At 48.5% G+C, this 12694-nt stretch overlaps 1 protein-coding gene across 1 annotated transcript; it reads right to left on the bottom strand.

The window, feature by feature from the left end:
• Nucleotides 1-284: 284 nt before the first annotated feature.
• On the bottom strand, nt 285-5883 carry LOC121876497 (uncharacterized protein DDB_G0283357-like; the record flags this gene model as incomplete). Its single annotated transcript, XM_042381622.1, has 8 exons — nt 285-377; nt 489-548; nt 1163-1864; nt 2140-2515; nt 2900-3305; nt 4068-4287; nt 4542-5182; nt 5619-5883. Coding segments are annotated over 8 exons (2763 nt in total), but the record flags the coding sequence as incomplete, so codon positions are not given.
• Nucleotides 5884-12694: the final 6811 nt, after the last annotated feature.

The raw sequence follows: 12694 nt of genomic DNA, 5'->3' as shown, positions 1-12694 counted from the left end.
CGCCGTCGTCGTCGTCGTCGCTGTCGCCGGTCGTCGTCGCCGCCGTCGTCGTCGCCGTCGTCGTCGTCGTCACGGTCGTCGTCGTCGTCGCCGTCGTCGTCGTCGTCCGCCGCCGTCGTCGTCGCCGTCGTCGCCGTCTGGTCGTCGCCGTCGGCTCGTCGTCGCTCGCTTCGCCGTCGTCGTCGTCGTCGTTGCCGTCGCCGTCACGTCGCTGCCGTTGCTGGTTGTTGTTGTTGCTGTTGCTGTTGTTGCTGTTGCTGGTTGCTGTTGTTGTTGCTTCGTTGTTGTTGCTGTTGTTGTTGCTGTTGTTGTTGCTGTTGCTGTTGTTGTTGTTGTTGCTGTTGTTGTTGTTGTTGTTGTTGTTGCTGTTGTTGTTGCTTTCGTTGTTGCTGTTGTTGCCGTTTTTCGTTGTTGTTGCTGTTGCTGTTGCTGCTGTTGCCGTTGCTGCTGTTGCTGTTGCTGTTGTTGGTTGTTGTTGCTGTTGTTGCTGGTTGTTGTTGCTGCTGCTGTTGCTGCTGTTGTTGGTGTTGCCGTTGTTGTTGCTGTTGCTTGCTGTTGTTGTTGTTGTTGTTGCCGTTGCTTTGTTGCTGGTGTTGCTGTTGTTGTTGTTGTTGTTGTTGCTGTTGGGTTGTTGTTGCTGTTGCTGTTGTTGTTGCCTGTTGCCGGGTTGCTGCTGTTGCTGGTTGTTGTTGTTGTTGTTGTTGTTGCTTGCCGCTTCTGCCGCTGCCGTTGCTGGTTGTTGCTGTTGTTGTTGTTGCTGTTGTTGTTGTTGTTGTTGGTTGTTGTTGCCGTTGTTGTTGGTTGTTGTTGTTGCTGTTGCTGGTTGTTGTTGTTGCCGGTTGGTTGCTGTTGTTGTTGCTGTTGCTGTTGTTGCTGCCGTTGCTGCCGTTGCCGTTGTTGTCGTTGTCGTTGCCGTTGCTGTTGTTGTTGGGCGTTGCCGTTGTTGCTGTGTTGGTTGTTGTTGCTGTTGGTTGCTGTTGTTGTTGTTGTTGTTGCTGCTGTTGTTGTTGTTGGGGTTGCTGGTTGTTGTTGCTGTCGTTGCTGGTTGTTGTTGGGTTGCCGGTTGCCGTTGCTGCTGTTGTTGCTTTTGTCGTCGTCGTTGCTGTTGCTGTCGTTGCCGTTGCCGTTGGTTGCCGGTTGGTTGTCAGCCGTTGCTGGTTGCCGCTTGTTGTCGTTTTTCGGTTGCTGCTTGCTGTTGTTGCCGTCGTTGCCGGTTGCCGGGTTGTCGTTGCTTGCCGTTGTCGTTGTCGCTGTTGTTGTTGTCATTGTCGTCGTCGTCGTTGCTTGCCGGTTGCCGTTTTGTCGCCGTTGCCGCCGTCGTCGTCGTCGTCAGTCGTCGGGTTTCGTTTGCTGTTGCCGTCGTCGTCGTCGCTCGCCGTCGTTGCCGTCGTTGCCGTCGTCGTGTCGTCGTTGCCGTCGTCGCCGCTCGCCGCCGTCGTCGCCGCTCGTCATTGCTGCCTGCCGCCGTTGCTGTCGTCAGTCGCTTGCCGTCGCCGGCCGTCGTCGTCGTCGTCGCCGCCGCCGTCGTCGTCGCTGCTGCTCGTCGTCGTCGGTTGCTGCCGCTGCCGTTGCTCGTCGCTGCCGTCGCCGCTCGTCGTCGCCGTCGGTTGCCGTTGCCGGTTGCCGAGTCGCTGCCGTTGTCGCTGCCGTCGCTGTCGCTGCCGTCAGTTGCCGGTCGCTGCTGCCGGCCGTTGCCGCTCGTCGGTTGCTCGCTGCCGCCGTCGTCGCCGCTGCTGCCGGTTGTCGCCGGTTGCCGTCGCTGCTGTTGTTGTTGTTGTTGCCGTTGCCGGTTGTTGCCGTTGTCGCCGGTTGCCGCCGTTGCCGCCGCCAGTTGTTGCCGGTTGTCGTCATTGCCGTTGCGTTGCTGTCATGGTTTGCTGCCGTCGCTGCTGTTGGTTGCTGTTGCCGTCGTCGTTGCTTCGTTCCGCCGCTCGGTTGCCGTCAGCTGCGTCGTTGCTGTTGCCGGTCGTTGTCGTTGCCGTCGTCATTGCTGGCTGTCGTCGTGCTGTCCGTTGCCGTTGTTGCCGGTTGCCGGGTTGCTTGCCGTCGGCCGTCGGGTCGCCGCCGCTGTTGCCGCGCCGTCGTCAGTCGCCGTCGTCGCCGCCGTTGCCGTCAGCTGCTGCCGTTGCCGTCAGTTGCCGTTGCCGTCATTGCCGCCGCCGCCGGTTGCCGTCGTTTGTCGTCGCCGTTGCTGTCGGTCAGCCTCGCCTTGTTGTCGTTGGTTGGTTGTTCGTTGTTGTTGTGCTTCGCCGGTTGTTGCCGTTGCCGCTGGTTGTTGTTGTTGTTGTTGTTGTTGTCGTTGCTGGTTGCCGTCGTTGCCGGTTGCCGGTTGTTGCCGTTGTCGTTGCTGGTTGCTCGTTGCCGCCGTTGCTTGCTGGTTGCTGTTCGTCGTTGCTGCCGGTTGGTTGTTGGCGTCGCCGTTGTCGTTGTCGTCGTCGTTGGGTTGTTGCCGCCGTTTTCGTCGTTGTCGTTGCCGCTTCGGTTCGGTTGTTGGTTGTCGCCGGTTGCCGGGTTGCTGGTTGTTGCCGGTTGTTGGTTGGTTGTCGTTGCCGTTGTTGGTTGTTGTTGCTGGTTGCTGGTTGTTGTCGTCGTCTTGGTTGTTGTTGTTGCCGTCTCGTCGTCGTCGCCGTCGTCGCCGCCGGTTGCCGTCGTTGGCTGCGTTGCCGTCGTCGTCGTTGTTGCCGTGCTGCTGTTGCCGCCGTCAGTTCGTTGTTGTTGTCAGTTGCTGCTGCTGTTGTTGTTGTTGGTTGTTGTTGCTTAGCCGTTGTTGCTGTTTGGTTGCTGCCGTTGTTGTTGTTGTTGCTGTTGCCGTTCAGTTGCCGTTGCCGTTGTTGCCTTGTTGTTGTTGTTGCTGTTGTTGTTGCTGTTCGTCATTGGCTGTTGTTGTTGCTGTTGTTGCCGGGTTGGTTGTTGTTGCCGCCCGGTTGCTGCCGCTGCCGTTGTCAGCCGTCGCCGGTTGCCGTCGTTGCCGCTGTTGCCGCCGGTCGTCGTTTGCCGCCGTTGGCCGGTCGTCGTCGGTCGTTTGGTTGCTTGTTGTCGTTTCGCTTCGCCGTTGTCGCTGTCTGTTGCCGTCGCCGTCAGTTTGCTTGCTTCGCCGCTTCGTCGCCGGTCGTCGTCGTTGCTGCCGTCGTCGTTGTTTGCCGGTTGTTGCCGTTGCTGTCGTTGTTGTCGTCGTTGCCGCTGCCGGTTTGCCGGTTGCTCTTGTTGCTGGTTGTCGTCGTCGCCGTCTGCCGTTGCCGTCGTCGCCGTCGGCTCGGTTGCTTGCTGGTTGTTGTCGTCGCCGTCGTTGCCGTTGCCGTCGGTTGCTGTTTCTGTCGCTCGCTCCGTCGTCAGTCGGTTGCCGGTCGTCGTCTGCCGCCGCTCGCCGTCGTCGGTTTTCGGTTGTCGCCGGTCGGTCGCCGTCGGTCAGTCGTCGTCGCTCGTCGGTTGCCGTCGCCGTCGGTCGGTTGTTGTTGTTGTTGTTGTCGTTGCTGCTGTTGCTTTTCGCCGTTGTTGTTGCTGCTTGCTGTTGTTGTTGTTGTTGCTGCTGGTTGCCGTTGCTGTCGTTGCCGCCGTTGCTGGTTGTTGTTGTTGGTTGGTTGTTGTTGTTGCTGTTGTTGTTGTTGTTGTTGTTGTTGTTGTCGCTGTTGTTGTTGTTGTTGTTGTTGTTGCTGTTGCTGGTTGCTGGTTTGCTGCCGTTGGTTGTTGTTGTCGTCGTTTCGTTGGTTGTTGCCGTTGCTGCTGTTGTTGGTTGCTTGCTGCTGTTGCTGTTGCTGGTTGCCGTTGCTGGTTGCTGTTGTTGCTGTTGTTGTTGTTGTTGCTGTTGTTGCTGTTGTTGTTGTTGTTGTTGTTGTTGCTGGTTGTTGTTGTTGCTGGTTGGTTGTTGGTTGGTTGTTGCTGCTGTTGGTTGGTTGTTGCTGTTGTTGTTGGTTGCTGTTGCTGTTGTTGTTGTTGTTGCTGTTGCTGTTGTTGTTGTTGTTGTTGGTTGTTGTTGTTGCTGTTGTTGTTGTTGTTGCTGGTTGTTGTTGTTGTTGCTGTTGTTGTTGTTGTTGGTTGCTGGTTGTTGCTGTTGTTGTTGTTGTTGTTGCTGTTGCTGTTGTGCTGTTGTTGCCGTTGCTGCTGGTTGCTGCTGTCGTTGCTGGTTGCTGTTGTCAGTTGCCGTTGCGGTTGCCGTTGCTGTTGGTTGCTGCTGGTTGCTGCTGCTGGTTTTGCTGCTGCCGGTTGTTGCTGTTGCTGGGTTGCTGCTGGTTGCTGCTGTTGCCGTTGCTGGTTGCTGTTGCTGCCGTTTTTCGCTGTTGCCGGTTGTTGCTGTTGGTTGTTGTTGCTGTTGTTGCCGGTTGTTGCTGCTGGTTGCTGTTGTTGTTGGTTGTTGCTGTTGTTGTTGCTTGCTTGCCGTTGGTTGCTTCGTTGTTGTTGCTGTTGCTGGTTGTTGTTGCCGTTGTTGGTTGTTGCTGGTTGCTTTTTCGTTGCTGTTGTTGGTTGTTGCTGTTGTTGTCGGTTGCTGTTGTTGCTGTTGTTGTTGTTGTTGTTGCTGGTTGTTGCTGCTGGTTGCTGGTTGTTGCTGTTGTTGCTGCTGGTTGCTGTTGGTTGGTTGCTTGCTGCTGTTGTCGTTGCCGTTGCTGTTGGTTGCTGTCGTTTTGTTTGTCGTTGTTTGCCGGTCGTCGGTTGTCGTCGTCGGTCGTCGTCGTCGTCGTCGTCGTCGTCGTCGTCGGTTGGTTGTCGTTGTCAGTCGTCGTCGTCGGTTGCTTCGTCGGCCGTCGTCTGGCTTGCTCGTCGTCGTTGTCGTCGTCGTCGTCGTCGTCGCCGTCGTCGTCGTCGGTTGTCGTCGGGTTGCCGTCAGTTGCCGGTCGTCGTCGTCGTCGTCGTCGTCGTCGTCGTCGTCGTCGTCGCCGTTGTCGTCGTCGCTCGGTTGCTTCGTCGTCGCCGTCGTCGTCGCCGTTGCCGTCGGTTGCCGTCGCCGCCGTCGCTGTCGTTGTCGTCGGGTTGGTTGCCGCCGGTTGCCGCTGCCGTCGCTCGCTGTCGTCGGTTGCTGGCGGCCGCCGTTGCCGGTCGTCGCCGTCGTCGTCGCCGCTTCGCCGCTCGCTTCGGGTTGCTGCCGGTTGCTGGTTGTTGTTGCCGTTGTTGTTGCTGCTTTGTTGGTCGTTGTTGGTTGCTGGTTGCTGTTGCTTGCCGGTTGTTGCTTCGTTGCCGGTTGCTGCTGTTGCTGTTGTTGTTGCCGTTGTTGTTGCTGTTGTCGTTGCTGGTTGCCGGGTTGCTGTTGCTTGCTGGTTGGTTGTTGCTTGCCGGGTTGCTTGTTGTAGTTGCTTGCCGTTGCTGGTTGTTGCTGTTGCTGTTGCTGTTGCTGGTTGTTGTTGCTTTTCTGGTTGCTGGTTGTTGCTCGTTGTTGGTTGCTTGTTGTCAGTTGCTGCTGTTGCTGGTTGCTTTGCTGCTGTTGGTTGCTGCCGTTGTTGTTGTTGTTGTTGCCGTTGTTGCTTGCTGGTTGCTGTTGTTGCTGTTGTTGTTGCCGTTGTTGTTGTTGTTGTTGTTGTTGTTTTGTTGCTGCTGGTTGCTGTTGTTGCCGTTGCTCGTTGTTGTTGGTTGCTGGTTGTTGTTGCTGTTGTTGCTGTTGTTGTTGCTTGTTGTTGCCGTTGGTTGCTTGCTGCTGTCTGTTGTCGCCGTTGTCTGCCGTCGGTTGCTGTTGCTGCCGTCGCTGCTCGTTGCTTCGTTGCTTGCTGTTGCTGTTGCTGTTGGTTGGCTGGTTGCCGTTGTTGTCGCCGTTGCTGGCTGGTTGCTGTTGCCGCTGTTGCTGTTGCTGTTGTTGTTGCTGTTGCTGTTGCTGTTGTTGTTGCTGTTGCTGTTGCTGCTGTTGTTGCTGTTGCTGCTGTTGCTGCTGCTGCTGCTGCTGTTGCTGCTGCTGTTGCTGCTGCTGCTGGTTGCTGCTGCTGGCTGTTGCTGCTGTTGCTGCTGCTGCTGCTGTGCTGCCGCTGCTGCTGCTGCTGCTGCTGCTGCTGCTGCTGCTGCTGCTGCCAGCGTTGCGTTGCTGCTGCTGCTGCTGCCTAGGACCCCGATGTGGGTCAATGACCTGTGCCCGGTGGGCTAATCCCAGTAAAAAAAAAAAGTTACTGTGCAGACATTTGTTTACAAGGCATATACTGTTCTCAACTACAGTAGGCTCTCGCCAATAACGACTTCCACAATAACGTTTTCGACAATAAGGGTAAGTTACAATAGATACCCATTTTCGATAATAACGTCTGGATTCTCTTGAATAACGGAAATTTCGCGGGAAGCGTCCGAGTGCATCAATGATAGCATTTGTTTGCCGCCATGTTGATGACATAGTTGTCCACTCCGCCTCACTCTCACTGTCACACACACTCAGTGGAATACTGCGCTGCGCCCACGTGTGAGATTTTCGCCACTATAACCAGTGGTTGTTAGGGTCAGTGATCAATAATGGCTTCCGCATTTTTGCTTGTGGGGGCTAGGGGAGGTGGTGGAGGGAGTGATTTGCCACCTGAATGACAGGGAACTTTTAAAGTGAGGAAATTGAACTGTCCTGAGTCTACAGTGCGAAATATTAAGAGGAACTTAGAGGAGACCAAGAAGAGTATTGTGCTGGCTAAAAATATTTCGGTAGTGATGGAAATGCGAGGCGAGCTATGAATGATAAAGGCGATAGAAACAGGTTGTTAGTGATAACAGAGCATTTTCTTGTGAAATGGTTAGCTTGTAGAATGAAAGACAGTGCAAGTGTTAGCGGCCCTCAGATGTGGAACAATCATCACACCGAGCACCTCAAAAACTAAGTGTTATATTACTCAAACTCTTTATTATGATGATTGAATAGCAAATCTTTTTATTTCAGCTAACAAAAAGTGTTTGGAGGGCTTCAAGGGGGAAAATGGGTGAAATTCTTGTGGCAGCAGCACCAATAAACCCTTTTTACATGTATTTTAATGTCACACAAATAACGTTTTCGCTAATAACGGTGTTTTTCAGGCACCTATTAAACGTTATTGGTGAGAGCCTACTGTATAATGGAAAGGAAGACATGTTAGGTTAGGTTAGATTAGGTTCATCTTGTGAGCATATGTCATGGAACCCATATACAGTAGGTATATTCATGAAATTCTATCAACTTATCAGAGACTAATAATATTAAACATAGAACAAGATGATAATTAAATGGTTTAAAAATATCCTCAATACAGTCTGCAATAATAATAAAGATAAGAATACAATGATAATGCTTATGTCAGAATATATAGCCTTTAATAAAAGCAGGCTATGTTATAATATATGGATGATCAAGAGTAAAGTATTTTAAAACAAAAATCATCCACAAATTTCACAAATATATTAATACGTAATATCCATGTATGCATGCGGAGTGTAAAATAAAAATAAAATTTTTTTAAGGCATATGTTATGATTTCTCCAAGGCATATTTTTTGAAAATACCAGAAACTGCATTTTTTCTGGTCTATGAGTAATTTGAGGATTTTACGGAGTCTCCAAATTTTTCTGTTCCGAGTCTGGGAACCAATTCCGAGGTTAGGCTAGGTAGCAAATTCAAAAATCCTCCCAGGAACCGGAAAAATTCCCCATCAATCATGATACCAAGATTTATTTCTTCAGTATTGGTGAAAGGTGAATAGTCAGCTGTATCTCCACCTGTAAGTGAAAATAAAGTCATTAATATTGTGTTAGTTAAATTTGCGAATTCTGAAACATCTTTATTTATGAGAGTTAATATTCATAAGTTTCCACACCTAAATATTGTGGGTAATTTTGTCTGTTAAAAAAATTAATAAAAAATTCCAATGGAAACTCAGATTTGTTTGGTTTGATGTGCAGAACACTCAAAAAATTGATTTTTTTTCTAATGTAGATTTTTATGGTGATTCCAAAACTTTATTCCCCTTTTTTGGAGAAATTCATAGAAAAAAAATAACCTAACCTACCTAACTTAACCTAACTGGAAAACATTGGTCAACATAAAATCATAAAATTCCATGGATGACCGAAAAGATAATAAGACCTTAAATTTCATTTATTTTGGAAGACATTATTCATTTTTTTTTGAATCATGGACATACAGTACAAAGCCAATATATCTGCACTTGATTCTACCACTGTCAATGGCAAAGTTAATTATTACCACCACTCCAAATGTTGCACAAAAAGTGTAAGGTAGTTCTTTCTTGCAATACATTGAGTCACTAAGGGATTTAAAAAAAAAAGAACATGACTTTATGTCACTGAATTTATCTTATTAGTAACAAATTGTGGTTAAACTGATACACAAATGAAACATGCCTGGGAACTACCTGGCACTGGTTACCTGGCATATTTGGACTTATTAAAATATGAAATTTAGGCTAATAAGTATTTATACTAATGAAATAATTATTTTGGTAGTGCTGGACGGTTATTAATTGCGCTCATTACGAAAATTGGGTCGATATTATTTCTGATAAGGGACGTCATTCACCCATCCCAGATGGAGCAGTTCTCACCACTCTTCAAATAGACCATTTATGACTTTTTTTTAGCTTAATTTGATTTCCATACATTTCTACACATAAATTATTTGGATTAGTTATCTTAAAGGTTTACCTTTTATGATGGTTAGGAGAATTTGGAGGATATAAGCGGCGCTGAGACAAGTAGATGCTGGCGGATGTTCCTACACAAACATGGAATTCTTTTAAAAAGAACACAAAAATTCTTTATGTGCTGTTCTATATGGAGAATATCTTATAAAAAATATTATTCCTTTGCAGATTTATACAATTCATGTGCATCCAATTCCATTTCTTTTCTTTTGGCTTCAAAAAGTTCCATCGTAGTGGTCATCGGGCGGGGGTACGAGTACCACGGAAATCTCCTAAGTTCCAGTAACGAATTGTAGATGTATATCTATTTTTTTAGCCCAAAACGCTTCTTGCCCACCAACCATGGGGTTACTACAGCATGGTATACACCACGGAGCTTCTTGCAATTGGCCCTTGGTGCCACAAAGGAAGTTCTTCTTTTGTGTATGTGTTTTGTGAAGGACTGAACTGTGATTATGATGACCATCCATAAGGATATATAGTGTATAATGTATATAGTGATAGTACATAGAGATAATTTCGTTGGTGAGAGCTGGAAATGAGAAGTATAGTTTAAAAAATATCGAACTGTCTCCAAGGCATTATTGTCACCGCAAAGAACTTTTTTTTTCCTGTGTGATATGGAGGAGTGTGATTGTGCATATGATCCACCATTCATAAAGAGATGCAGTGTTCATAGTGGCATCACATAGATCCCGTCGAGGAGAACGAAAAAAAAAACAGAAAACAAGCAAAACTGTCCATAACGGCGTCACTGGAAAAGCGGAACTGCCAGCGAGGTCAAGACCGGCAGAGCAGCAAAGTGATTATTTTTAAATAAAATTAGTCTGTCATAAGGGCATGATCACTCATACATCTTAGTTCACTTAGATTATAATTAGTAGATGTGATTATAAAGGAAGTCGTTCCAGCGAGGGGGAAATTTGTCTGTCAGAGGAATTAAGTGTGAGTCCGGTGGTTGACATCATTCCCCCCCCACCCCCTTCCTAGCCGTTACCATCACCTCTTCCCTCCCTGACCAGATATCCCTCCTCCTAGTCACAGGCCTGGCACTTGACATTATTAGGGACCTGCCACGCTTTGCCATAAACAGATGAAATGTACCGGGAACTTTCCCCCCACACACTCATCATTCTATCACTTTATGTAACTTGCTGACAAAACCTATGACCCTTAAGGCATTTTACGCCCTTAATGCACGAGTCATAACTGCAAGCATGAACTTAGCATGCTTCCCCGATGGGCACTGTAAACGCTTCAGCGCTTTACCTTGCACAGGATGTAAGCGGGTGCCCAATAAACTAGCCCTCTCGGGGGCAATCTAAATCTACTCGCCAGTCAAGGAAGTCTATGCGAATGCCGCAGCGTGGACTTAATAGGGACCTTGACACCAAAGCTCTGTGACCAAGACACATAAGAAATTATCACAGTAATAATAAAGATTATTATCATTGACCTCCCCAACCGCAACAACCATGGGGGGTAGGAAATCAGGGGCTTAAGAGGCACCAGGAAATCTGTTGACATGTGATTACTGCAGGGTGACGACGGATGTAGATTGTACGGACCTGACCAATGCAACTTTTAAGGCGTTTAGGAAGATACTGAATGCTGTAAGGCATGAGGGCTGTTACTGGTATTGCCCTGACTGCATAGTTAAGGTGAAAGAGGCCATTGCAAGCCATAGGGAAACGAGTTTCCTATGGACGAAAATAGATGAAACTGGATCCTTGTTGGTTGCCAAATTAGAACAAGTTGGGAAAGAGATCCTTGCTAAGACTGAGGAAATATCAGATAAAATGGTGGTGGTAGTGAAGAGGAGTTATGCTCAGGCCTTAGCAGGGCCACGGGAGGTGACGGAGAGTAATGCAGGATCAGAGCAGGTTCTACAGCAGCTAGGGACTCTGAAGAAGTGTGTCGAAGAGATGGCAACTAGCAGACCTATTGTTAAGGGAGAGGAGGAATAACGGGAACGTTTCCAGCGCAAGAACAACGTAATAGCTTATGGAGTCCCTGATAGCCTGTCGGAGGAAGCTGAGAGTTGAATTGAATTGAATTGAATTGAATTGAAACAGTTTATTTAGCCAGAAAAACACAGATACAGAGTGGATAATAATAACAATATTAACATGGCTGAGCCAGTTGAGAACCTGAGCTCTATTTTAGGCACCTGATTTATACTATACATTTATCTCAAGGAAGCATTATGTAACATTTAGTAACATCTGGAATAGTACAATAGCATGGTGGTAATAAGAACATCTCATAATGTTAACACGGTTATCACTTCAATATTTATTTATTTTATTTATTTTTTATTATAAGTATATACGTAAATTACAGTGGAATTGAAAAACATAAGTATAATGGGGGAGCAGTGCAACATAGGTTGTACAGTATTAAGGTTGAACAAGAGGACAGAGCTGTCAGGATTATGTCTAGTTGGCAATCATGTTTATTGCTATAGTAATTTCTTATCATGATAATTTCCGATAAAACGGTTTTGATGGTACAATAAAAACAGGTACTGTAAATATAGTAGGCATTACAAGAAATAAGAACATAAGAGACTCTCCCAGGTACACCTCCTAACACCCCAGGTACACCTCTGACACTTCCAGGTACACCTCAGACACTCCCAGGTACACCCCAGACACTCCTAGGTACACCTCTAACACTGCCAGGTACACCTCTGACACTTCCAGGTACACCTCAGACACTCCCAGGTACACCCCAGACACTCTCAGGTGCACCCCAGACACTCCCAGGTACACTTCTCACACTCGCAGGTACACCTCTGACACTCCCAGGTACACCTCTGACACTCCCAGGTACACCTCTGACACTCCCAGGTACACCTCTGACACTCCCAGGTACACCTCTGACACTCCCAGATACACCTCTGGAACTCCGAGGTACATCTCTGACACTCCCAGGTACACCTCTGTAAGGGAGGAAACGATCCTCCGGCTAGTTACCGTTGCTAACTCGCTCGTTTGCTGGTGCAGACGACATTTGGGGTGGTTGGACGGAGGTGAGAACGGCAGCGACTGTCACCGCCGCCGGCAGATTCAACCCAGCCGCCATACCGTCAGTATCTAGCTACCCTGCTGTCCGTCAAATTCTGGCTGTGATCTCATCATAGGTCCTGGACTCGTGGGCTGTGTTCCCAGACCTTCACCTATCAACTGTCAACTCTCTGGTCATCTACCACTACCGCATACCACGACCATCAGTTCATCACATTCCGTCGGTGCCCCGGTGTTCTCCTGCCTTTTCAAGACGTTGCTGAGTGTGGAGCGAAGTGGACGCTTCCCTGCCCTGAGTGTGCATCACCGCGTTCTAGAACCTTCCCCCAGGGCCACTGCCGTAGGAAATATTTGTTCATTGTTTGATTCCATTAATTGCTGACTCCCCTTTATTGTTCGATTCTATCAATTGTTGACTCCATTTAATTGTTTGATTCCATTAATTGCTGACTCCCCTTTATTGTTCGATTCTATTATTTGTTTGATTCCTTTAATTGTTGCTTCCATTAATTGTTTGACTCCCGTAATTATTTGATGTTTGTTGATTGGTGTCAGAGTTTTGTGTTATATTTTTATAGTAAAGAGATGCCAATCTCTAACGGTTGTTTGTTATTCCTCGGAAAACCATGGTCCTTGACTTTCCTTTATTAAGATCCTGATTAGCCTGGTAAGGATTTCTCATCCCAAGTCCTGCGGCCTTCATAGTCTCAGACGAGCCTAGGTAACACTCTCACAGCCAGGTACACCTCTCACCTCCCAGGTTTTTCCTGTGACACTCCCTGAAGCTGACTTCCCAGGCTAGACACCCTGTGCACATTGCTGACATTTCTGGTATTCTCTGACATTCTCAGTACACTTTCGCCAGGTACACCTCCGACATCTCTACCTCCGACACCCTGCACACTTAATGCCTTCAGGTACACCTCCGACACTCCCAGGTACAACTCCGACACTCCCAGGTAAACCTCCGATACGCCTAAGTACACCTCTGACACTCCCAGGTACACCTCTGACACTCCTAGGTATTCCTCTGACACTCCCTGGTACACCTCTGACACTCCCAGGTACACCAGACCTCCTACACCT

The sequence above is a fragment of the Homarus americanus genome, unplaced genomic scaffold, assembly GCF_018991925.1.
Source record: "Homarus americanus isolate GMGI-L3 unplaced genomic scaffold, GMGI_Hamer_2.0 scaffold13834, whole genome shotgun sequence".
NCBI classification, from domain to species: Eukaryota; Metazoa; Arthropoda; class Malacostraca; order Decapoda; family Nephropidae; genus Homarus; species Homarus americanus.
The sequence above is the reverse complement of the archived record's forward strand: the minus strand, read 5'-3'. Positions and strand labels throughout refer to the sequence as shown.